Raw genomic sequence first — 26,475 nt, 5'->3', positions numbered from 1 at the left:
CTACAAATCAGCTATTTATTATCGTAGGTTTATGAAAAGAAATAAAACCTTATGAAAGTAACCCGGGGACATTAGCTGCTACACCAAGGTCAACTTTTAAATGTGCAAGCGAATAAATAACGTTATGAAAATGTGGTTAGCTTAGCTATGGATATTCTTAAATAGTTGGAGCCGAACACCTACAAAAAAACAACCAACGCCGCCACCACCACAGCCAAAGAAACAGAGGAGATTGGCTGTAGCAGCAAAATTATCGGCACAACGAGCGCTCCAATCACAGCAACCAGCTCACTTCCGCCACCTGTCTCACACGCTCTAGGTAACTAAGTTAGGTATCGAATTGTAAAATTGAGTAGGCAAAATTAAAAATGACAAGTATTATTGTCCATCTTGTTTTTTGGAAATGGTGGGTTCCTGCATCAACATCAACAGTCATTTTGGTAAAACATGGTAATATACTGCGGGCGCGATACGGTATCAGGATCACAAAACGTTTTGTTGCCGTGCCACCCAACACAGTGTGCACTGCAGCTAGTTGCTACTAGTGCACCCCAGTGTTTCCCATTAATGCGTTACCACAGTTTCATTTGTCCCACTACAGTTTCAGAATGAACCCTCATAATAATATTTAGCGTAAAAGCAAGCGTTGCGCCATTCGGACATCAATATCTCAGCGATCGTTTTATGTAGACTTTCTTTATGTCGTGTTTCTTTTGATATGCCTGTATTTCCAATACCCTCAACAACAGATTTCAAGTCAAAAACCTTGTGACTTTGTATTTGAGATTGTGTTGTGTGGATACACTGTCAATTAGAATTATTCACAGGTGTCTGGCTCACAACAGGGAATGATAAGAGGCAGAACCTCGAAGGTTGGCATTAACATTAAACCTCAGTAAATATTGTTCAATCCAATTATGAGTTGTCTGACTGAAATGATTTAAGTAAAAAATGTAGTAGATAAAATACCAAAATGAATCTGTGCAGCACATCAAGGGAACAGTCCACTGGGTACAGGACACATTGGAGATTGGAACATAGGACAGTCCACACCCTGCTGTAAAATCCAGCTATGCCAGCTCGACTATCTTGAAAATTGAGATGGTCAAGCTGGTCATTAGCTGGTATGGCTGGGTTTGAACTGGTCATCCAGCTACCCACTGTTTCAGAACATAGCAAATCTTAAAAAACTATACTGCTCAATTTATATATAAAACAGTAATATTGTTTGGTTAAAAACACCAGAAATGTCTTCACACTTTTCCATAGGTTAAGGGATTGAAATTTACTTGGGCATGATTTAAATCTTGGGAGCCTCAAGCAAAAAGCAAACAGGCAGACATAGAAATGCAATGGCAGTCATGATTGATATTTTTAGAAAAGGGTGCTTGTTTTGAATTTTCTCCGTTGCTGAAGCTTTGCGTCATGGGTAACACAAATAAAACACAGCAGCCTTCTTGGAGGGTAGGCTTTCAGCCAAAGTGAGCATACACATTTTCAAAGAGGGTCATCATAAGGGTCCAGCCTAGAACAAACATATGCAATGTTACATTAAGCACACAGTGTGAGCATCCAAAGCATTGAAGGACATGAAAGGGACCACAGAGAATAGGGCCAGTCAGTGGGAGGTTGCATGAGGAGATGGGAAGATTGGAGGAAGGTGTAGTCAGGTAGCTGACAACACTGATGTTTCTATGCAAGGTCCAGACACCTGTTACTCCCAGCACAATAACACAATTCTCCACCATGGCAGTCAAGGAAGACCATGTCCATCCATTTTCAGTGCAGCAGTCATCTATGGAAGTGGCTATAATGCTGTGAAATTTGATGAAGTTCTGTCCCTCTCTTTTCCAATACTTTTGCTCACCTAAAAATTGGGTGGTCTGATACCAAATGTTTTAAGTAGTATAACATATCTAGGTGTAAATACCAGGAGACTGTAGCTTGAATGGCAAAAATGTAAATTTTATCCATTTAAAATCTACAACACAATAAAGTTAGCAAAATGTGAACGGATCTGAATACTTTCTGAAGCCAATGACTACATATGTATTTTTCTTTTAATTATATATGTATGCAGGCAGGGTGAGGGATTGAGGATTGATTGAATTTTAGGCTATCATCGAGCGCCATTTTCACAAACTAGATTTTGGTTTATCTTTTGTTTTTAATTTTGCTGGAGGCCACAATAAAATATGAAATATGGGTTCACATGCTGTTTTCTTTGTAGAGATAACATTTGATACAGGCCCCGGCAGTCCTTAAAATTGTATCTTGATAAACAGTTGGCTGCTCATCCATAATATAACAAGGCCTGTTGACTAATCTTATAAATGTGGAATCCATATTCTAATGGCTTGTTGAAGAGAATAAATCATTGATCACATCAGATTATTTTAATGTTAAAATAGTGTTCTCTTTTTCTCTTTTTAATCCCATTAAATGGTATATTCCATTTTCTTGAGAGATCGCTCTAATGGCATTAACAAGTAAAAGTGTTGTCCACCAATGCTATCCATCTGACTTGGCAGCATTGGAGTATGTACACGTGGAATAATGAGCAAATATTCCGGAACCTAAATGTGCAAAGTTCATGCAGTACAGACATACCTGAGCAGACCCAGAGCTGCAATTGTTTAATCCAGGGAAGGATAGTATCAGATACCAGGTTTGCCTCACCTCATTGCATTCTAACAGCTAGTCTGGTTAATGAAGGGTCTGCCTCCACAGATTCAAAACTGTGCAGTTTAAAAAATACCCCACCCATTCTGATCAATCCCAGTTGAAAAATGGTTATAAAAAAGTATAGGTATTTGCAACATACCAAGCTTGTTGACATAAGTGGGGGATAATGACGTTAAACAGGCAGTGGCCCCACCTCCCCTTACTCAGAGATCTTACAGGATATTGTATCTCTTGTTATTGCCATTGGACATCTGCCAAAGACCAGCATAGCGATACTACTATTGGAGGTTATATATTCCAGTTGACTTGGGAAGTGGTTGCCTAAGAAAGGAATGTCACTGTGCTGTCAGCTCTTCAACTTCTTTCAGGACAATGTGGATGTAGAGGATGGTGTAACCATCACAGTAAGTTGTCACTTAACTACCAAGCCAGGTTCCCATACGGTTGTTAAATTTAAGTCCAGAAATGGACTTAAACATTTTGCAGTTATGGTGACATACGGTGTATTTATCTTTCGTATAACTTGGCTTTTGTAAGTTGCTCTGGATGCAAGTACCTGCTAAGTGATATAATATAATATAATGTCATGTAACTTGCATTTCATGTGCTGTAAGCATGAGTCATCTAATTTGTCTGTTCATCGATTCTGACCATGCATGCCAGCTCTGAAATAGAAAAGGGGCACGTTGATAAAATGACAGATAATACAGGCCTGTTTTGTCTGTTAGCTCAAGTTAACGGTGACAGATGGATTGTGGGGTGCAGGAGATGTCGAGGGCCATTAATCAGAAACACGAGTGCCCCTCAGAAAGGGGAAAGACTAAGAACAGCCTGAGAGGACCCATGACAGGGATAAATGAGTTTTCATTAAGTGGGCCCATCCTTTGAGCTGAATTCCAGAGCTAATGATAAGTTATTAAAAGTCATTTATTTTAATTGCAGCTTCAGGTTTCATCTCAATGAAAGCATTTTGAAAGGAAGGCCTTGACATGTTAAGAGGAGGGAGGAACTAAAGTCAAGGCTACATTGGGTCACGTTGAGAATATTACATTTTAACCACATTTTAATCCAGGTCTATTTTTGCGTCGATGTGCAGATTAATTTCTTGCCTGCCCCAGCCTGTGCCAACATGTTGTAATAAACCGGTTCAAAACCAGTTACTGCTCTCAAAACGTGCTAAGAGCACAGGGTGCATATGGGTGGATGGCTTATCTTTTTGTCTTTGAATTTATACATTCATACAATTTATATATTCAATTATATATTCAACATAGTCAAACCATGTTGAGTATGGAGCTGGTCTGAACTGCACAACCAGCTGCCAGGTGTTTCAAAACCTAGTTTGAGCTGTTTTTTTCAGCAGCAACTATTGTGTATGTTATCTGGTGTTTTAATAATACATACCTGCCTCTTTGTTCCTTGCGTGCGTGTGCATCTTGAATACCCAATTCAGATATCCATCAGCATTTACTGTTAAATTCTTAAAAGCATACCTTTGAGTGAGTGGATATACATTTTACATTTTAGTCATTTGCCAGATGCTTTTAATCCAAGGCGACTTACAAGTGCATAGGTTCTACCATAAGTCAAAGCATCACATCCAGAAACTAGCAAAATACACATGAAATGCTGTTCTAAACATAGTTGTCATCATAAGTGCATTTTTTTTTTTTTTTTTTGTCCACAACGCATTGCTCACATCGGCACACTGCAGACCTGGGTCAAAAATATAGTTTTGTATGTATGTAATTTTGGATTCAAATACTTTTCTATGCTTTGCTGAGCTGGTCTGGTGTATACTAGAACCTATGAAATACTCTTGAGAAGTGCAAAGCCCACCTTCTTGTCCTCTTGGTTGGCACCGGGAAAGATTAATCGAGCACAGAAAAGAATCCAAAACAATCACGTTTGACCTAGGTCTGGCCCAATTTACTTACTCATAAGAGCTCTGGATGTTGCTTTGGCCTACTGCTCCAGTTCGTTTTGGCCTCGTAATTTTTCCTTCTTCAGCATTTTGTGTTGAGTTGCGGTGAGCACATGCTGTTTTGCTTTTAGTTAGGCTTTGGGTCAGAGTAGCAATCCTGTGGAAGAATAACAATTTAGTATTTTTCTGAGAGTAAGATACTGTAATTGCCTATAAGATCCGGGTAGTAGTGTCTTGCAGGCCCTGCTCTGGTCTGCCAACTGTGTCCTATTCTTGTGTCCAACAACCTGACATCTGCTTTTATTTGTATGTATGGTGCTTTGTTTGTTTTGTGTTGTTTTTATTTGTTGTACATTTAGTCATGTAGTAAACTTCTTGTGATTACATTTGGGGTTTTCTGCAGTTCCCTTTGTTTCTTGAATTTGAGACTTTTCTTTCCTGTGTCCACATAGTTGCCCCCAGTTTTTATTATGCCGGTTGATTTAACAATTCAAAAAAAGTACTGTTTTATTTTGTATACTGTTTTAAGATTGTCTAGCATCCCCAAAATGTAATTATTCAATACAATATTCAGATGTGCAACTTCTGTGAATGAGTTCTTCAGCTTAACATGTGCTCTTGTTTGAATTGCAGATTTATAATTTTTAATAAAGTAAGTATGTCAGAAGGGCACAGATGGGAAGCAATGGTCAATGATAATGAATGGATGCAAATGGGAGCAACACAAGTAATTTGTAGAATTCCTCCTTCATATTTCTTTATTTATTGTAAGTTGCTAACATACTAATGGTCGGATAAGTGCTTTTTTTTAGATGATGAGCAGAATTTTCCTCCAAGTTTTTCACCTGGCAGGTAAGATATGGGTTCAGCAAAGAAACTGTGACCTGTAAAACTGCACCACATTTTACACTGACTCTGTTATATTTAGTGAGAAAAAAATATTTGTTTTGTGTTTAATCAGGTTACCTTTGTCTAATATCACATTTTGTCTAAAGATCTGAATCCATAGGTGCAATTTACACTGGGGACGTGGGGAATGTGCCCCCCCCCCCCAATATCTGAGTAAGCCCCTGCATTTGTCTGAAACTATTCTGTGTGACAAATATGGAATGATAGAGGAAATCAGGAAGGGGGTAAGTACTTTCATGGCACTGGATCCCCAATGTACCAAAGAGGGAATTTAAATGCACATGGTCTATCAGCACCAGGGACAACAAAGCGGTCCCATTCTGTGCGACTAGAAGATTAATTTCACAGGATGTACTGCAGCCCAATCCATGATATCCTCTATGATGTCCTCAAAGGCCTCACACATATGGTAACCATCACATTCTGGGTTTCTTAAGGCCTGGTTCTGTGAGTTCTCAAGCAACCCTACTGTTCCTACTGAGTCTTGAAAGCCAGCGGGGCCTGGGTTCTGCAGAACAGTGGCCTCATTGTGCAAAGGACACTTTCTCGGTTCACATGTACGAAGCCGGAGGGCCTCCTTTACCATCACCTTAATTCAGACAGACAATCCACACTGATACTAAGGGTACAAAAGAAAGACAGCAGCAGTTATTAATGAGCAGTATGCACTATGTAAGTAAGCATGGCTCCACTATTCTATCAACTGTACCTCAATGAAGTCAGGGATATTACTGAGATAAATTGATTCAAGCATCAGTTTTACTTAATTCTCAAAGAGGGATTTTGCATTCATTCATATGTGTGTCAAACATTGTTTAAGGACATGTACTGTATGTTCTTGCATGTGATACGACTGTAGTGGAGTCTATGATGATGAAGGCATACTTAGCCTTATTTCAGTCCCTTCAACACAACAATCAAATATAAAAAACATAAAGAGCACTGTTTTGCAAGAATAAAGTTGCTGTTTCTTTTTCTCATGTCTGGAAATGAAAGCAAAAAGGATTTGATTGGAAAAAATATATTTACTGGCCTTGGGATTTGGAGAGATCCCATGTGCGAGCAGCTGTTTCTGTGCCTTCCCGTTCCTTCCTACAGGAGAGCGTACAGTACCACTGACTTTACATCACATTTACTGTATGTCAGTGATATTGCTTATGTCAGATTTATTTATGGACAAAAACCTAGGTGTAATTAATATCATAATAATTTGGAGGCTGAAACTGTTGATTCAAAAGGCACACAGTATAAAATTAATTGTTAAAATAACAAGCAATTACATTTTTAAGTGAGGGAGAAGTACATGTGTCTTTATTCTACATTTTGCAATGCACCTTATTGAATAAAAAACATGACATGAAAAGTGAGTTTTTGAGTTTCTAACTGAGTCAAGGGTCACATATTCCGAGCAGCAAAGAGTGACCTGGACCCATAAACACATTTGTGGCAAAGGCCACTGTGACATGTCAGAGGATGTACTCTTCCCTCCATGTGGCAGCCTCTGTGGTGCGAAAGAAAATGCCTGCATTGAACAGGTGGACATACTGTCCACATAATGAAAATAAGACTGCTGCAAGGAATGTCGCTAGAGCTCCTCAGCTTTGATCCATCTATCACCTCATAGTCATATTAACCAGAAACCAAGTTATTTGACTTGTGCAAAAGGATACATACTGTTCTGCCAGGGCTCGGAACAACAGGACCCAGTAGCAAGACCACACGATTGAGTTCAGAGTTTTTATTGTAGACTTGGCGGCAGAGTATACAGGCGAGGATCAATAACCAGCAAACAGAATCAGCAGGGAATAGGCAGTTCGTTAGTGAGTGTCTGTATGCCATCAGAGAACTAGGATAATCAAAAACGAAGTTAAAGTCACAGGCGTAGGGTTGATAACTAACGGACAAGCCAAACAAAAACAGAATCCAGAAACGACAGTCAAATGTCCAAATTGGGTCGCGAAACTACGGGTCAAAACAAAACAAAAGGATAAAGTAAGAGGCAGAAGTCTTCAGACAGAACAGGTCATAACAGAAATCAATCAGAAAACAACGCTGGAGAGTATGGTCAGAACACAAAACAATCTGGCAATGAACTAGACTAACAAAGGGGCTTTTATATACAGGTAATGAGAGGGAAATGACAATCAGGTGTGGGGAAGCAACCAGAAAGTAGGAGACAGGTGAAACAAATGACAGGGAATGAATGAACTGACAGACAGACTACGGTGTGCGCAGAGGGTAACAATAAACAAACACTAAGCACTTAGACAAAACTAGACAACTAAAAACACAGAACCTGACAGTGCACTGGGGATGGGACGGTCACTGGTTTTACAATATATCTTGGTAAAATACTGTGAAAATAGAAGTTCAGGTTAAAAATACAATCCAACATACTGTACATTGTTCTTGTCATCCTTAGTTGTTTCTGTCACTTGCTGTGGCACACCCCTGGACTGGGACAGAAGAGCAGGACAGGGAGATAAGAAAATTCTGGATTGCACCAGCAATTTATTTCTCACCAGCCAAAGCTGGAAGGAAGTAAAGCCGAAGTACAAACACACTTCTGAAGTCGAAAAGAGCTTTAATCCAGGCTATAACCATTACTGACTCTTTTTAGCAGGGGAAAGAGACAAGGGAAACATTCACATGCACATTTATAAGTCTACAATTATAGACAAATAAATATAGTTAAAAGTTAAAAGAAATGAGAAATGTAATGAAATATATGTGTATTCTATCGCACTTTGTATTGGAAAAATGTTTATATTTCACAACATATTTTCTGATACATTTTTAGTCAGTTTGTTCGGGTTTGTCTTTCTGCCTGTTTCAATTCTTGCCCATTCTTGAAACCTGAAGCAAGCTAAATTAAGTAAGCAGAATCCACCCCATCATGAATCCACTCCCATTTTGGCTGATAATATCCTCACTGGTGCTTGCATTTAATTTATTTCGATGGGCTTCTAGGATATGACAGCTGGAGTGCTTTGTTAATGTCCCCTCACACGATTTGATATATTATGTGCTATTTCCTGTTTCATCCTGTTCCAGCAATCAAGATGCTTCAGCTGTCACTGGGCACATCCACTTCAGGGTGCCTCAAGATGCAGCAGACTAAAATATTTAAAACTGGCTCCTCTGTAATGAGCCAAGGTCCCCCGAATAAGTAGCTGGCTTGAGGAAACTTTTGAAAGAGGGGAGACCTGAGGCGAGGTCTGGGCAATGATTACGGAGATGACTTCTTAGACTTCCCAGAAATTAAGATAACATAGCTATGTTCATGGGTAGTAAGTCACCAACTTCTGCTGAAAAAATCTTTTCACAGTGGAAAATGTACATTGGCAATGACAGGCGGGCATACAGATAGATTGCTTAATGCATCAGATAAGAAAATATGGGCCCTGCCAAATTCATAGTTGGTAAGTTTTCTTTGTTTATATTGGCAAATGTTTCAACTGCTGTTCATCACGACTTAAAACCTACCTTAAAAAACGATTTGACGAAAACAGAAAAATTATACTGGGGGTGAAAGATCACCCTAAAATAACTGTTAAAGAGGGATGACACATTCTTGTGCAGAACAGTGCACTCCTCTCTCCCCCCCCAAAGAAAATGTGTAATCAGTGCAGAACAATCTGTATGGGATGACATCTACTGACTGTCCATCCATCCATCCATTATCCTAACCCGCTTATCCTGAACAGGGGGGCTGGAGCCTATCCCAGCCTACATTGGGCGAAAGGCAGGAATACACCCTGGACAGGTCGCCAGTCCATCGCAGGGCACACACACCATTCACGCACACACTCATACCTATGGGCAATTTTGACTCTCCAATCAGCCTAACCTGCATGTCTTTGGACTGTGGGAGGAAACCGGAGTACCCGGAGGAAACCCACGCAGACACGGGGAGAACATGCAAACTCCACACAGAGAGGCCCCGGCCGACGGAGATTCGAACCCAGGACCTCCTTGCTGTGAGGCGGCAGTGCTACCCACTGCACCATCCGTGCCGCCATCTACTGACTGTTTAACAGTAAAACGTATTGGCTCACCGTAATAATAATAAAAAATAGTAATATTATTATCATATTATTATTATTATGACTTCTTACATAACTTTAATACACTCAATGAGCAATTTATTAGGAACAGCAAGCTATAATTGTAAATTGAGTAAATTAAACTTTAGCTATATGTACTATAGAATATCTTTTTTTACCAGAAAAAAACAGCATTGTGCTGATATCTCCCCTGAATATCGACATGTCATGCTGTCATGGTATAGAGGGGCTATGTAAGCAATTTCTTCATGGTGAAACCAGGAACCATTTATAAAATACCCTGAGAATCTGTACTTCAACCACATTTTGATAACAAATCAAAAATTGTGGAGTAGAGCGAAGAGCCAAATCAAGAAAAATATGTGTTTGCCCCAAACATTATGAAGCTCACTGTACGCGATGGGAAATGGGATGTACAGACTATACAGTATTTTTGGCACTTCCAGCAGTGTTGGTGTTGGTTATAAGTGAAGGAACTAAAATGTGTAACTTATGTCCCATCTTTTAAGCATTATTTGCTTTATTTAAACTGTTTAATTGAGTCCAGCTAGAAAGACAGTGACAACACTGGGTGGAGTTTGTATAGAGACAGCAGACTTTAGGTCTGGTGTGGGGACCATAACGGTAATGGAAAACTTGTGTCAATGCACATATACAACCAACACTCAAAACCCAGAGCCTCCATTGACACAGAACTCATAACAGACAGGAATGCAAAAAACAGATTTTGTGTTACTGACACCAGAAAGGCCTTTCCTTTTCCACGTAGGCATTTATGTCATTTTCCACAGACATTTAAACCAAAATTATAGGGAGATCAAAATGTATTTAACAATTAAGAATAGATATATTCTGTGTACAATACATTAATTCCAATGAAAACCAGTTCTGATTCTGGCAGATACTTGGTAATCTTATGTTGTTAAAAAGACTGTCTGGACAAAATTTGTTTACAAACTCCTAAACACACACACACCCACACAACCTTTCTTAGTGACCATACTTGCCCATGGGCTCAACGTCCAACACTGAAAATATAACCTTGCTATTATCGCTTGGTTACTTCATTAATTATATGTATTGTCTATATATATAAATTATATTTAATATATTTATCAGTAAAGTCTCAGCTTTTTAACCAAAGTTTTTAACCAACTTTGAACAAATCATGTGCAGGGAGAGCCATCTAGTGTTCAATTTTAGGCAGCACAGGAGTTTTAAATGGTAATGTGCTACTGTACTACAGCACAAAGTACAGCAAGTTTTAGTCACAGATGCCCAAACTATAACACCCCCACCACCATGTTTCACAGATTAAGGGGGTGCTTTGAATCTTGGACAGTTCCTTTTGACCTACACACTTTCCTCTTGCCATCACTCTGATACAAATCAATCTTGGTCTTATCTGTCCACAAGACCGTTCAGACAATCTTGGTCTTATCTGTCCACAAGACCTTTTTTCCAGAACTCTAAGGGCTCTTTTAAGTACTTCTTAGCAAGATAATTGCACATTTCAGTCTACTCTGAAATTTGTATATCGACACATGCCTAGTGGAGAGATAGTAATGTTATACTGGTGCTGGTTTCATCCAGGCATCTATAGACCTTTTCGGGAGAGCCATTCGATTGCTCCGAGGGCTATGGTTTATCCCCAAGCGGTCTATTTGGTAAACTATATACTTGTGCTCAATGAACCGGAAATGTAAAAATTCAGTTGTAGCACATAATTTATTAGTAGAAGATCTGAAAATGATTTAGTTCAAAAATACTTCAGGAAAATAAATTACATAAACAGAAAATACAAGATTATTGAAAGTGCTTAATACATATTATTTCTGGACTATGGCTCCTGTGGTTGGTTTCATGAAAATAAAGCAAAGAAATAAATAGAATAAATATATGCCCTTCAAAGCCATCTTAAAGAATAATGTAATTGTCCATGCATATCAAAGGTTGATTCATAGATAAGTAACCCATGTACAGTACATACGTTCGCTGTGTGGTACATTTGATGCTTCATCAGCTTTTCCTATTCTGCAAATTCTAGTTGTGGGAGCTGGTTTACTGGGTAATTAATTAGATATTTATGCTCTCACTTCAGTCAGTATTTAACATACAATTACATATAATGTTGCATAAACCTGTATGCATCATATAATTAATGAAAAATATCTTAGTTACATAAGGATGTAAATAGAGATGGGTACAGAGGTCTGATGCTAGAAGCATTTCATCTGGTTACAGTTATTGGGGAAATTAGTCTGCTGTCACTCATGAGTCTGCAGTTATTCATGGCGAGGTCCGGTGATGATGTTCAGTGAGTACGCTACAGTTGAGTCTACCAGCAGTAGGAGAGCAGCACTGAGACCATGGCCAGACAGCAGGCTGTGAGCAGACTGGTCAAATGGGAGACTCCACTGGAGGCTGCAGCTGGATATGGAAAAACGCGATTTGAAAAAGGTAAATGGAGGAGAAACGTTTGAACCTGTTTCTTTATACTGTAGCGGTAAGCCTGACTGAACCTTGGGAGTGTCTGTTTATGTACTAAGCCTGCACAACTGCTTTGATAATGATACAGTAGCTTCAGTAAAGGAAATAACCTGCCATACTTTAATTAAGGGCCTTGTGTGTTATGCAAAAGGACATACCGTATATTAGGAAGCAAGAGTAATAGCACCAGAGACAAAACTCACATGCGATTACGATGGAACTGGGGTCAATGTCAAATGAGATTTGTGAATTGGTGATGGCATTTTTCAAAGTGCTGACAATTTGTTCATTGCTGGGCAATGACTCTGTAGAGTTGAAGACCAGATCTGCCTGTGTGATGATTGATCCTTCACTAGAAACAGATAGACATGCATATAAAACAGAAGTAATATGTTCCATAATGTATTCTTCACACTCATGAAAAAGGATGGCTTTTCATTTCTGAAAGCCCCTCCTCCTCACTTGGGGCAACCATACTGAAAGATGAATGAATTGAGATGGATATTCACATCACTTTAATGGGGAACAAACTCACCTGAAACTTTTTACTATTGCGAAAATGAAGGATGTGAAGGCACTTGTATATACTGGTTCAATCTGAAAAAGAAGATTTTTTTCAATCAATTTTCATATATGCTGTCTTCATATAATTAGACATCTGTTGATGCATTTTGATTTTATGCTGTATAACATGATGTATAACATGCTTCCCACCAGGAATCTGGAGTTCTATTAAGCCCTTGTAATGTCACCAAATTATCTTTCTAATGATTAGGCCTATATACAGAAATAGTAGACCTTTACAAAAAATCACTCTTTAGCTGCGAATAATAAAATGTAAAGTTGCTTCTATACTTCATATACCATACACTCATACACTTTGCTGTGGACATTTGTCCTTTTTACATACTATAATCCTTGTCTTCAGTTGTCAAGGAGAAGGAGTAACACTGTTTACAGCCACTCACCTGTTCCTTGGTGAGTTTTGATCTGGCTTGAAAAGCTTCTGAACTTTGATTTAAGAGATCGGACACAAATGTTTCTCTTGAAGTAAACTCTAGCTGGACAGTTGCAATTGGGGTGGCAGTGCTGGCTGAGGTGGGTGCTGCAGTCACAGGTTTGGTGCTGGAGGATGTGATGGTAGCTGTGGTGCTGGCTTTTGTTGTCAGTTTCGTCGCGGGTGTTGTAGGAGCACTGGCCACACCTTCAGGTAAACAAATATCATTAAGAAGAAAGAATTTTGTTATAATGCTGTCAAGAAGCATGATAAAATGCACAACTGTACAAATATACCTGCACAAACATACATATAGTACAGCACAGAATCACCAGAATCATCGTCTGATGAACCAGAGTGGACATAGTCTACCCATACCCTGCGGGATGATATTGCCAATTGTGTGTTACTCCCCCCCCTACCCCTTACTTTCTTTGCCCTGTTTGCACGTGTCTGTTGTCATCATATCCCATGGTCTATCTACATCCTAAATGTATAAATGTAAGAATAATAGGCCTGCATACATATGTACATACATACATACATATGGGTAAATGGATGAAGCAACTTACTTGTAACCTTGATGGAATCGGCGACTATAGTAATATTGAATTCATTGAGCATGGTTGAATTTGGGTTGGTCACTTCTTCTTTCAATGTTGTCGCCACATCATTACTGCTGGGCAGTGGTTCAGTACTGTTCTCACTGAAAATAAGCTCCACTTCCGCATCTATCCCTTCCATTCTGACCCCAAGAGGCCTGAAAAGGAAATGAAAACATTTCATACTTTGGTAGAACAGCAAGGAAACTGCATTCAATGTATGACACTAATACTATAAGAATACATGCATGTCTGGTTGTATGTCTAAATATAAACTAAAAAAGAAAAATATTGCTGAAAAGTATTTTTCAGTCTTACCTGAATGCTATGACAACAGTTCTGATGAAAAGAATCCCATATCGTGTTCTGTAAATGGCATCACACTATGCAATAAGACAAGAAAAGAGGATTTGTAATGTTTTAGAATAGGGGTTCAGAAAAGATTACTGTTACTTATGTATAGTGATATATAGTGTACGTGTAGGCATATAAAAATAATCTGTGATATAATTCTATTTATTTACACTCTAAGATCATTTTTACAATTAATGCTCAACAGTTGGACTCTTAAAGGTACAATAGGTTATTTCGGACCTCTAACGGTCAAGAGAGGAATTGCAGTAACAAACACACTGAAACCACAACACTGTTTAACCCACCCCTTCTCTGTGAATGCGCTGACATTGAAACGCCTTTGACTGTGGTAATTATCACCAATTTTGTTGGCTGATGGAACATTTTGTTAGATATATGAAAACTCAAACATAGTAAGAAGTACCGAAAGAAGAAGATTGACTTACCACTGCAACAACTGTTGCTGCTAAAACTTGAAATTCTGGTGACTGGTTGTTTTCCAGTGCAGGCACAAATGGAAGTACCAAAGTCACTTGAAGAAAAAATATTGGAACTGGGAGCGGAGGTGGAGGTGGGGGATTTGTTTTCATGGTGGTTGTTTGGAAAATTGAGGTTGTTCTTGCTATTGTGGGAGATAATGTTGGAGCTGTTGTCATGAGAGTTTTAGTAGTGGCCTTCTTAGGTGGTGGAGTTATAGTAGTTGTCGAGGAGGCTACCATTGCGATTGCTGTAATGGGACCTGCAGTTCTGATTAGTGCAGTTGTAGGTGCTACTGAAGGTCCAGTTGTATCTGCAGTGATGGCAGGTGTCACTGGGGGTATGGTACTAGTAGAGGGGGCTGCTGGTGAGATGGCTCTAGTGGCACCTAATGTTGTAGTGGTTGGAGATGGAGAAGATATTATTGGAACTGTCGCTTTAATAGTTCTAATAGGGGATGCTGTTGTAAAACGAGCTGCAGCTGAAGTAACGGCTATTGTAGTAGGATCTTCTATTATGGGAATTGTTGAAAAAGATGGTGTTCCAGGAACAGTAACTGCCGGTGAAGTCAAAACAATGGACTGGCCATCAGATGTGGGGGTAGAATCTTCAGTTGGGATTGGTGCAAGAGCTGTGGATGTTTTTAATAAAGTTTCACCAGCTGTTGTTGTAGGATGAGTAGTTAACTGTGCTGTGGTAGTTGTAGGCATAGCTGGTGTGGTAATTATATGAATGGAATTTGTAGAAGCCTTGGTCATGGTACTTGTAGGCCCAGAATGTGCTGTTGAAATTTCATTTGTAGTATGGAAAGAATTTGTTGAAGCCTCAGTTGTGGGAATTGCAGGGACAGAAGTCATTGCTGGGGCCTGAATTGTAGCTGTAAGGAAGGAACTTTCTGTATCTACATTTTTTGTGGATGTTGAGACTTCAGGAATCGTAGATGTTGGGATGGATGTTGTTTCTGAAGCCTCCATTGTGGTAAGAATAAGAACAGAAGTGGTTGTTGATGAAGCCTCAGTTGTGGCACTTACAGGTACTATTTTTGTTGTTGATGCATCAGTTATGATAGCTGTTGGGACAGAAGCTGTTGTTGAAGTCTCAGGTGTTGAGGTTTTAATAGAAGAAGTTATTACATCTAACTGTGTACTGGTACTTGGGGTAGATATAGGGACTAAAGTTGTTGTTGTTGTTGGCTTAATTGTGAATGTTTGTGGGACAGATGTTGTTGAAGAATGCTCATTTGTGGTAGGTAAAGATGTTTTCGTAGTTGTAGGGACAGAAACTATTGTTGAAGCCTCATTTCTAGTAGGTTTTAGTAAAATTGTTGTTATCATTGAAATGACAGAAGTCGTTGGAGCCTCATTTGTGGTAGTTATTGGGACAGAAGTTGTTGAGCCTGTAGTTGTGGTAGTTGGAGGTAAAGATGTGGTTGAAGAAGCTTCAGTTATAGTTGTAATTGGTGCAGTTTGTGTGGTAGTTATAGAGGCAGCAGTTGTTGAACCTTCAGCTGTTGTAATGGTTGGGATAAAAGTTGTTGAACCTTCAGTTCTGGTACTTAAAGGTGGAGAACTGGAGACATCAGTTGTGGTAGATATAGGGACTAACATTGTTGATGGTTTGATTGTGGTTGTTATTGAGACAGATGCTGTTGAAGAGTGTTCAGTTGTGGTAGGTACAAATGATGTAGCAGTTGTAGGCATAGAAGTTATTGTTGAAGCCTCATTTGTGGTACTTTTTGGTATATTTGTAGTGATCGTTAAAGGCACAGAAGTCGTTGGAGCCTCATTTGTGGTAGTTATTGGGACAGAAGTTGTTGAACCTGTAGTTGTGGTAGTTGGAGGTAAAGATGTAGTTGAAGAAGCTTCAGTTATAGTTGTAATAGGTGCAGTTTCTGTGGTAGTTATAGAGGTAGCAGTTGTTGAACCTTCAGCTGTTGTAAAGGTTGGGATAAAAGTTGTTGAACCTTCAGTTGTTATACTTAAAGAGGCAGCACTTGAGACATCAGTTGTAGTAGATATATGGACGGAAGTTGTTGATGACTTGATTGTGGTTGTTTTTGAGACAGATGCTGTTGAAGAATGCTCAGTTGTGGTTGGCACAGATGATTTAGCAGTTGTTGGCAAAGAAGTTATTGTTGAAGCTTCATTTGTGGAAGTTATTGGGACAGAAGTTGTTGAACCTGTAGTTGTGGTAGTTGGAGGTAAAGATGTGGTTGAAGAAGCTTCAGTTATGGTTATAATAGGCACAGCTTCTGTGGTAGTTATAGGCACAGAAGCTGTTGAACCTTCAGCTGTGGAACTTGATGGGGCAGTACTTGAGACATCAGTTGTGGTAGACATAGGAACTAACATTGTTGACGGCTTGATTGGGGTTGTTATTAGGACAGATGCTGTTGAAGAAGGCTTAGTTGTGGTGGGTACAAATGATGTAGCAGTTGTAGGCACAGAAGTTATTGTTGAAGCCTCATTTGTGGTACCTTTTGGTATATTTGTAGTGATCGTTGAAGGCACAGAAGTCGTTGGAGCCTCATTTGTGGTAGTTATTGGGACAGAAGTTGTTGAGCCTGTAGTTGTGGTAGTTGGAGGTAAAGATGTGGTTGAAGAAGCTTCAGTTATAGTTGTAATAGGTGTAGTTTGTGTGGTAGTTATAGAGGCAGCAGTTGTCGAACCTTCAGCTGTTGTAAAGGTTGGGATAAAAGTTGTTGAACCTTCAGTTCTGGTACTTAAAGGTGGAGAACTGGAGACATCAGTTGTGGTAGATATAGGGACTAACATTGTTGATGGTTTGATTGTGGTTGTTATTGAGACAGATGCTGTTGAAGAGTGTTCAGTTGTGGTAGGTACAAATGATGTAGCAGTTGTAGGCATAGAAGTTATGGTTGAAGCCTCATTTGTGGTACTTTTTGGTATATTTGTAGTGATCGTTGAAGGCACAGAAGTCGTTGGAGCCTCATTTGTGGTAGTTATTGGGACAGAAGTTGTTGAACCTGTAGTTGTGGTAGTTGGAGGTAAAGATGTAGTTGAAGAAGCTTCAGTTATAGTTGTAATAGGTGCAGTTTCTGTGGTAGTTATAGAGGTAGCAGTTGTTGAACCTTCAGCTGTTGTAAAGGTTGGGATAAAAGTTGTTGAACCTTCAGTTGTTATACTTAAAGAGGCAGCACTTGAGACATCAGTTGTAGTAGATATATGGACGGAAGTTGTTGATGACTTGATTGTGGTTGTTTTTGAGACAGATGCTGTTGAAGAATGCTCAGTTGTGGTTGGCACAGATGATTTAGCAGTTGTTGGCAAAGACGTTATTGTTGAAGCTTCATTTGTGGAAGCTATTGGGACAGAAGTTGTTGAACCTGTAGTTGTGGTAGTTGGAGGTAAAGATGTGGTTGAAGAAGCTTCAGTTATAGTTGTAAAAGGTGCAGTTTCTGTGGTAGTCACAGAGGCAGCAGTTGTTGAACCTTTAGCTGTTGTAAAGGTTGGGATAAAAGTTGTTGAACCTTCAGTTGTTATACTTAAAGAAGCAGCACTTGAGACATCAGTTGTGGTAGATATAGGGACCGAAGTTGTCGATGGATTGATTGGGGTTGTTATTGGGACAGATGCTGTTGCAGAATGCTCAGTTGTGGTTGGTACAAATGATGTAGCAGTTGTAGGCATAGAAGTTATTGTTGAAGCCTCATTTGTGGTACTTTTTGGTATATTTGTAGTGATCGTTGAAGGCACAGAAGTCGTTGGAGCCTCATCTGTGGTAGTTATTGGGACAGAGGTTGTTGAGCCTGTAGTTGTGGTAATTGGAGGTAAAGATGTGGTTGAGGAAGTTTCAGTTATAGTTGTAATAGGTGCAGTTTCTGTGGTAGTTATAGAGGCAGCAGTTGTTGAACCTTCAGCTGTTGTAAAGGTTGGGATAAAAGTTGTTGAACCTTCAGTTGTTATACTTAAAGAAGCAGCACTTGAGACATCAGTTGTATTAAATATATGGACGGAAGTTGTTGATGGCTTGATTGTGGTTGTTTTTGAGACAGATGCTGTTGAAGAATGCTCAGTTGTGGTTGGCACAGATGATTTAGCAGTTGTTGGCAAAGAAGTTATTGTTGAAGCTTCATTTGTGGAAGTTATTGGGACAGCAGTTGTTGAACCTGTAGTTGTGGTAGTTGGAGGTAAAGATGTGGTTGAAGAAGCTTCAGTTATAGTTGTAAAAGGTGCAGTTTCTGTGGTAGTCACAGAGGCAGCAGTTGTTGAACCTTTAGCTGTTGTAAAGGTTGGGATAAAAGTTGTTGAACCTTCAGTTGTTATACTTAAAGAAGCAGCACTTGAGACATCAGTTGTGGTAGATATAGGGACCGAAGTTGTCGATGGATTGATTGGGGTTGTTATTGGGACAGATGCTGTTGCAGAATGCTCAGTTGTGGTTGGTACAAATGATGTAGCAGTTGTAGGCATAGAAGTTATTGTTGAAGCCTCATTTGTGGTACTTTTTGGTGTATTTGTAGTGATCGTTGAAGGCACAGAAGTCGTTGGAGCCTCATCTGTGGTAGTTATTGGGACAGAGGTTGTTGAGCCTGTAGTTGTGGTAATTGGAGGTAAAGATGTGGTTGAGGAAGTTTCAGTTATAGTTGTAATAGGTGCAGTTTCTGTGGTAGTTATAGAGGCAGCAGTTGTTGAACCTTCAGCTGTTGTAAAGGTTGGGATAAAAGTTGTTGAACCTTCAGTTGTTATACTTAAAGAAGCAGCACTTGAGACATCAGTTGTATTAAATATATGGACGGAAGTTGTTGATGGCTTGATTGTGGTTGTTTTTGAGACAGATGCTGTTGAAGAATGCTCAGTTGTGGTTGGCACGGATGATTTAGCAGTTGTTGGCAAATAAGTTATTGTTGAAGCTTCATTTGTGGAAGTTATTGGGACAGCAGTTGTTGAACCTGTAGTTGTGGTAGTTGGAGGTAAAGATGTGGTTGAAGAAGCTTCAGTTATAGTTGTAATAGGTGCAGTTTCTGTGGTAATCACAGAGGCAGCAGTTGTTGAACCTTTAGCTGTTGTAAAGGTTGGGATAAAAGTTGTTGAACCTTCAGCTGTTATACTTAAAGAAGCAGCACTTGAGACATCAGTTGTATTAAATATATGGACAGAAGTTGTTGATGGCTTGATTGTGGTTGTTTTTGAGACAGATGCTGTTGAAGAATGCTCAGTTGTGGTTGGCACGGATGATTTAGCAGTTGTTGGCGAATGAGTTATTGTTGAAGCTTCATTTGTGGAAGTTATTGGGACAGCAGTTGTTGAACCTGTAGTTGTGGTAGTTGGAGGTAAAGATGTGGTTGAAGAAGCTTCAGTTATAGTTGTAATAGGTGCAGTTTCTGTGGTAATCACAGAGGCAGCAGTTGTTGAACCTTTAGCTGTTGTAAAGGTTGGGATAAAAGTTGTTGAACCTTCAGCTGTTATACTTAAAGAAGCAGCACTTGAGACATCAGTTGTAGTAGATATATGGACGGAAGTTGTTGATGACTTGATTGTGGTTGTTTTTGAGACAGATGCTGTTGAAGAATGCTCAGTTGTGGTTGGCACAGATGATTTAGCAGTTGTTGGCAAAGAAGTTATTGTTGAAGCTTCATTTGTGGAAGTTATTGGGACAGCAGTTGTTGAACCTGTAGTTGTGGTAGTTGGAGGTAAAGATGTGGTTGAAGAAGCTTCAGTTATAGTTGTAATAGGTGCAGTTTCTGTGGTAATCACAGAGGCAGCAGTTGTTGAACCTTTAGCTGTTGTAAAGGTTGGGATAAAAGTTGTTGAACCTTCAGCTGTTATACTTAAAGAAGCAGCACTTGAGACATCAGTTGTGGTAGATATAGGGACCGAAGTTGTCGATGGATTTATTGGGGTTGTTATTGGGACAGATGCTGTTGCAGAATGCTCAGTTGTTGTTGGTACAAATGATGTAGCAGTTGTAGGCATAGAAGTTATTGTTGAAGCCTCATTTGTGGTACTTTTTGGTATATTTGTAGTGATCGTTGAAGGCACAGAAGTCGTTGGAGCCTCATCTGTGGTAGTTATTGGGACAGAGGTTGTTGAGCCTGTAGTTGTGGTAATTGGAGGTAAAGATGTGGTTGAGGAAGTTTCAGTTATAGTTGTAATAGGTGCAGTTTGTGTGGTAGTTATAGAGGCAGCAGTTGTTGAACCTTCAGCTGTTGTAAAGGTTGGGATAAAAGTTGTTGAACCTTCAGTTCTGGTACTTAAAGGCGGAGAACTGGAGACATCAGTTGTGGTAGATATAGGGACTAACATTGTTGATGGTTTGATTGTGGTTGTTATTGAGACAGATGCTGTTGAAGAGCGTTCAGTTGTGGTAGGTACAAATGATGTAGCAGTTGTAGGCATAGAAGTTATTGTAGAAGCCTCATTTGTGGTACTTTTTGGTATATTTGTAGTGATTGTTGAAGGCACAGAAGTCATTGGAGCCTCATTTGTGGTAGTTATTGGGACAGAAGTTGTTGAACCTGTAGTTGTGGTAGTTGGAGGTAAAGATGTAGTTGAAGAAGCTTCAGTTATAGTTGTAATCGGTGCAGTTTCTGTGGTAGTTATAGAGGCAGCAGTTGTTGAACCTTCAGCTGTTGTAAAGGTTGGGATAAAAGTTGTTGAACCTTCAGTTGTTATACTTAAAGAGGCAGCACTTGAGAGATCAGTTGTAGTAGATATATGGACGGAAGTTGTTGATGGCTTGATTGTGGTTGTTTTTGAGACAGATGCTGTTGAAGAATGCTCAGTTGTGGTTGGCACAGATGATTTAGCAGTTGTTGGCAAAGAAGTTATTGTTGAAGCTTCATTTGTGGAAGTTATCTGGACAGAAGTTGTTGAACCTGTAGTTGTGGTAGTTGGAGGTAAAGATGTGGTTGAAGAAGCTTCAGTTATAGTTATAATAGGTGCAGATTCTGTGGTAGTCACAGAGGCAGAAGTTGTTGAACCTTTAGCTGTTGTAAAGGTTGGGATAAAAGTTGTTGAACCTTCAGTTGTTATACTTAAAGAAGCAGCACTTGAGACATCAGTTGTGGTAGATATAGGGACCGAAGTTGTCGATGGATTCATTGGGGTTGTTATTGGGACAGATGCTGTTGCAGAATGCTCAGTTGTTGTTGGTACAAATGATGTAACAGTGGTAGGCACAAAAGTTATTGTTGGAGCCTCATTTGTGGTAGTTATTGGGACAGAAGTTGTTGAACCTGTAGTTTTGGTAGCTGGAGGTAAAGGTGTGGTTGAAGAAGCTTCAGTTATATTTGTAATTGGTGCAGTTTCTGTGGTAGTTATAGAGGCAGCAGTTGTTGAACCTTCAGCTGTTGTAAAGGTTGGGATAAAAGTTGTTGAACCTTCAGTTGTTATACTGAAAGAGGCAGCACTTGAGACATCAGTTGTGGTAGATATAGGGACCGAAGTTGTCGATGGATTGATTGAGGTTGTTATTGGGACAGATGCTGTTGCAAAATGCTCAGTTGTGGTTGGTACAAATGATGTAACAGTGGTAGGCACAAAAGTTATTGTTGGAGCCTCATTTGTGGTAGTTATTGGGACAGAAGTTGTTGAACCTGTAGTTGTGATAGTTGGAGGTAAAGATGTGGTTGAAGAAGCTTCAGTTATAGTTGCAATAGGTGCAGTTTCTGTGGTAGTTATAGAGGCTGCAGTTGTTGAACCTTCAGCTGTTGTAAAGGTTGGGATAAAAGTTGTTGAACCTTCAGTTGTTATACTTAAAGAGGCAGCACTTGAGAGATCAGTTGTAGTAGATATATGGACGGAAGTTGTTGATGGCTTGATTGTGGTTGTTTTTGAGACAGATGCTGTTGAAGAATGCTCAGTTGTGGTTGGCACAGATGATTTAGCAGTTGTTGGCAAAGAAGTTATTGTTGAAGCTTCATTTGTGGAAGTTATCTGGACAGAAGTTGTTGAACCTGTAGTTGTGGTAGTTGGAGGTAAAGATGTGGTTGAAGAAGCTTCAGTTATAGTTATAATAGGTGCAGATTCTGTGGTAGTCACAGAGGCAGAAGTTGTTGAACCTTTAGCTGTTGTAAAGGTTGGGATAAAAGTTGTTGAACCTTCAGTTGTTATACTTAAAGAAGCAGCACTTGAGACATCAGTTGTGGTAGATATAGGGACCGAAGTTGTCGATGGATTCATTGGGGTTGTTATTGGGACAGATGCTGTTGCAGAATGCTCAGTTGTTGTTGGTACAAATGATGTAACAGTGGTAGGCACAAAAGTTATTGTTGGAGCCTCATTTGTGGTAGTTATTGGGACAGAAGTTGTTGAACCTGTAGTTTTGGTAGCTGGAGGTAAAGGTGTGGTTGAAGAAGCTTCAGTTATATTTGTAATTGGTGCAGTTTCTGTGGTAGTTATAGAGGCAGCAGTTGTTGAACCTTCAGCTGTTGTAAAGGTTGGGATAAAAGTTGTTGAACCTTCAGTTGTTATACTGAAAGAGGCAGCACTTGAGACATCAGTTGTGGTAGATATAGGGACCGAAGTTGTCGATGGATTGATTGAGGTTGTTATTGGGACAGATGCTGTTGCAAAATGCTCAGTTGTGGTTGGTACAAATGATGTAACAGTGGTAGGCACAAAAGTTATTGTTGGAGCCTCATTTGTGGTAGTTATTGGGACAGAAGTTGTTGAACCTGTAGTTGTGATAGTTGGAGGTAAAGATGTGGTTGAAGAAGCTTCAGTTATAGTTGCAATAGGTGCAGTTTCTGTGGTAGTTATAGAGGCTGCAGTTGTTGAACCTTCAGCTGTTGTAAAGGTTGGGATAAAAGTTGTTGAACCTTCAGTTGTTATACTTAAAGAGGCAGCACTTGAGACATCAGTTGTGGTAGATATAGGGACCGAAGTTGTCGATGGATTGATTGGGGTTGTCATTGGTACATATGCTGTTGAAAAACGCTCAGTTGTAGTTGGTACAAATGATGTAGCAGTTGCAGGCACAGAAGTTATTGTTGGAGCCTCATTTGTGGTAGTTATTGGGACAGAAGTTGTTGAACCTGTAGTTTTGGTAGCTGGAGGTAAAGGTGTGGTTGAAGAAGCTTCAGTTATATTTGTAATTGGTGCAGTTTCTGTGGTAGTTATAGAGGCAGCAGTTGTTGAACCTTCAGCTGTTGTAAAGGTTGGGATAAAAGTTGTTGAACCTTCAGTTGTTATACTGAAAGAGGCAGCACTTGAGACATCAGTTGTGGTAGATATAGGGACCGAAGTTGTCAATGGATTGATTGAGGTTGTTATTGGGACAGATGCTGTTGCAGAATGCTCAGTTGTTGTTGGTACAAATGATGTAGCAGTTGTAGGCATATAAGTTATTGTTGAAGCCTCATTTGTGGTAGTTATTGGGACAGAAGTTGTTGAACCTGTAGTTGTGGTAGTTGGAGGTAAAGATGTAGTTGAAGAAGCTTCAGTTATAGTTGTAATCGGTGCAGTTTCTGTGGTAGTTATAGAGGCAGCAGTTGTTGAACCTTCAGCTGTTGTAAAGGTTGGGATAAAAGTTGTTGAACCTTCAGTTGTTATACTTAAAGAGGCAGCACTTGAGAGATCAGTTGTAGTAGATATATGGACGGAAGTTGTTGATGGCTTGATTGTGGTTGTTTTTGAGACAGATGCTGTTGAAGAATGCTCAGTTGTGGTTGGCACGGATGATTTAGCAGTTGTTGGCAAAGAAGTTATTGTTGGAGCCTCATTTGTGGTAGTTATTGGGACAGAAGTTGTTGAACCTGTAGTTTTGGTAGCTGGAGGTAAAGGTGTGGTTGAAGAAGCTTCAGTTATATTTGTAATTGGTGCAGTTTCTGTGGTAGTTATAGAGGCAGCAGTTGTTGAACCTTCAGCTGTTGTAAAGGTTGGGATAAAAGTTGTTGAACCTTCAGTTGTTATACTGAAAGAGGCAGCACTTGAGACATCAGTTGTGGTAGATATAGGGACCGAAGTTGTCAATGGATTGATTGAGGTTGTTATTGGGACAGATGCTGTTGCAGAATGCTCAGTTGTTGTTGGTACAAATGATGTAGCAGTTGTAGGCATATAAGTTATTGTTGAAGCCTCATTTGTGGTAGTTATTGGGACAGAAGTTGTTGAACCTGTAGTTGTGGTAGTTGGAGGTAAAGATGTAGTTGAAGAAGCTTCAGTTATAGTTGTAATCGGTGCAGTTTCTGTGGTAGTTATAGAGGCAGCAGTTGTTGAACCTTCAGCTGTTGTAAAGGTTGGGATAAAAGTTGTTGAACCTTCAGTTGTTATACTTAAAGAGGCAGCACTTGAGAGATCAGTTGTAGTAGATATATGGACGGAAGTTGTTGATGGCTTGATTGTGGTTGTTTTTGAGACAGATGCTGTTGAAGAATGCTCAGTTGTGGTTGGCACAGATGATTTAGCAGTTGTTGGCAAAGAAGTTATTGTTGAAGCTTCATTTGTGGAAGTTATTGGGATAGAAGTTGTTGAACCTGTAGTTGTGGTAGTTGGAGGTAAAGATGTGGTTGAAGAAGCTTCAGTTATAGTTATAATAGGTGCAGATTCTGTGGTAGTCACAGAGGCAGAAGTTGTTGAACCTTTAGCTGTTGTAAAGGTTGGGATAAAAGTTGTTGAACCTTCAGTTGTTATACTTAAAGAAGCAGCACTTGAGACATCAGTTGTGGTAGATATAGGGACCGAAGTTGTCGATGGATTTATTGGGGTTGTTATTGGGACAGATGCTGTTGCAGAATGCTCAGTTGTTGTTGGTACAAATGATGTAGCAGTTGTAGGCATAGAAGTTATTGTTGAAGCCTCATTTCTGGTACTTTTTGGTATATTTGTAGTGATCGTTGAAGGCACAGAAGTCGTTGGAGCCTCATCTGTGGTAGTTATTGGGACAGATGTTGTTGAGCCTGTAGTTATGGTAGTTGGAGGTAAAGGTGTGGTTGAAGAAGCTTCAGTTATAGTTGTAATAGGTACAGTTTTTGTGGTAGTTATAGAGGCAGCAGTTGTTGAACCTTCAGCTGTTGTAAAGGTTGGGATAAAAGTTGTTGAACCTTCAGTTGTTATACTTAAAGAAGCAGCACTTGAGACATCAGTTGTGGTAGATATAGGGACCAAAGTTGTCGATGGATTGATTGGGGTTGTTATTGGGACAGATGCTGTTGCAAAACGCTCAGTTGTGGTTGGTACAAATGATGTAACAGTGGTAGGCAGAAAAGTTATTGTTGGAGCCTCATTTGTGGTAGTTATTGGGACAGAAGTTGTTGAACCTGTAGTTTTGGTAGCTGGAGGTAAAGGTGTGGTTGAAGAAGCTTCAGTTATAGTTGTAATTGGTGCAGTTTCTGTGGTACTTATAGAGGCAGCAGTTGTTGAACCTTCAGCTGTTGTAAAGGTTGGGATAAAAGTTGTTGAACCTTCAGTTGTTATACTGAAAGAGGCAGCACTTGAGACATCAGTTGTGGTAGATATAGGGACCGAAGTTGTCAATGGATTGATTGAGGTTGTTATTGGGACAGATGCTGTTGCAGAATGCTCAGTTGTTGTTGGTACAAATGATGTAGCAGTTGTAGGCATATAAGTTATTGTTGAAGCCTCATTTGTGGTACTTTTTGGTATATTTGTAGTGATCGTTGAAGGCACAGAAGTCGTTGGAGCCTCATCTGTGGTAGTTATTGGGACAGATGTTGTTGAGCCTGTAGTTGTGGTAGTTGGAGGTAAAGGTGTGGTTGAAGAAGCTTCAGTTATAGTTGTAATAGGTGCAGTTTTTGTGGTAGTTATAGAGGCAGCAGTTGTTGAACCTTCAGCTGTTGTAAAGGTTGGGATAAAAGTTGTTGAACCTTCAGTTGTTATACTTAAAGAAGCAGCACTTGAGACATCAGTTGTGGTAGATATAGGGACCAAAGTTGTCGATGGATTGATTGGGGTTGTTATTGGGACAGATGCTGTTGCAAAATGCTCAGTTGTGGTTGGTACAAATGATGTAACAGTGGTAGGCACAAAAGTTATTGTTGGAGCCTCA

General features: G+C 39.7%; 1 protein-coding gene across 1 annotated transcript; it reads right to left on the bottom strand.

Annotated features, from left to right (window-relative positions):
• Positions 1-11,294: 11,294 nt before the first annotated feature.
• Positions 11,295-18,297, bottom strand: LOC133127296 (mucin-5AC-like). The gene is made up of 7 exons (XM_061240071.1): positions 14,475-18,297; positions 13,993-14,057; positions 13,645-13,832; positions 13,044-13,279; positions 12,611-12,672; positions 12,279-12,427; positions 11,295-12,015 (listed from the first exon to the last, which is right to left on the bottom strand). Exons 1-7 carry the CDS (start codon positions 18,153-18,155, stop codon positions 11,924-11,926), a joined length of 4,473 nt encoding a protein of 1,490 aa, XP_061096055.1. The 5' UTR covers positions 18,156-18,297; the 3' UTR covers positions 11,295-11,923.
• Positions 18,298-26,475: the final 8,178 nt, after the last annotated feature.

The sequence above is a fragment of the Conger conger genome, chromosome 4 (genome assembly GCF_963514075.1).
Source record: "Conger conger chromosome 4, fConCon1.1, whole genome shotgun sequence".
Taxonomy (NCBI): Eukaryota; Metazoa; Chordata; class Actinopteri; order Anguilliformes; family Congridae; genus Conger; species Conger conger.
Note: the sequence above shows the minus strand (reverse complement) of the source record. Positions and strands in the feature narration are given on the sequence as shown.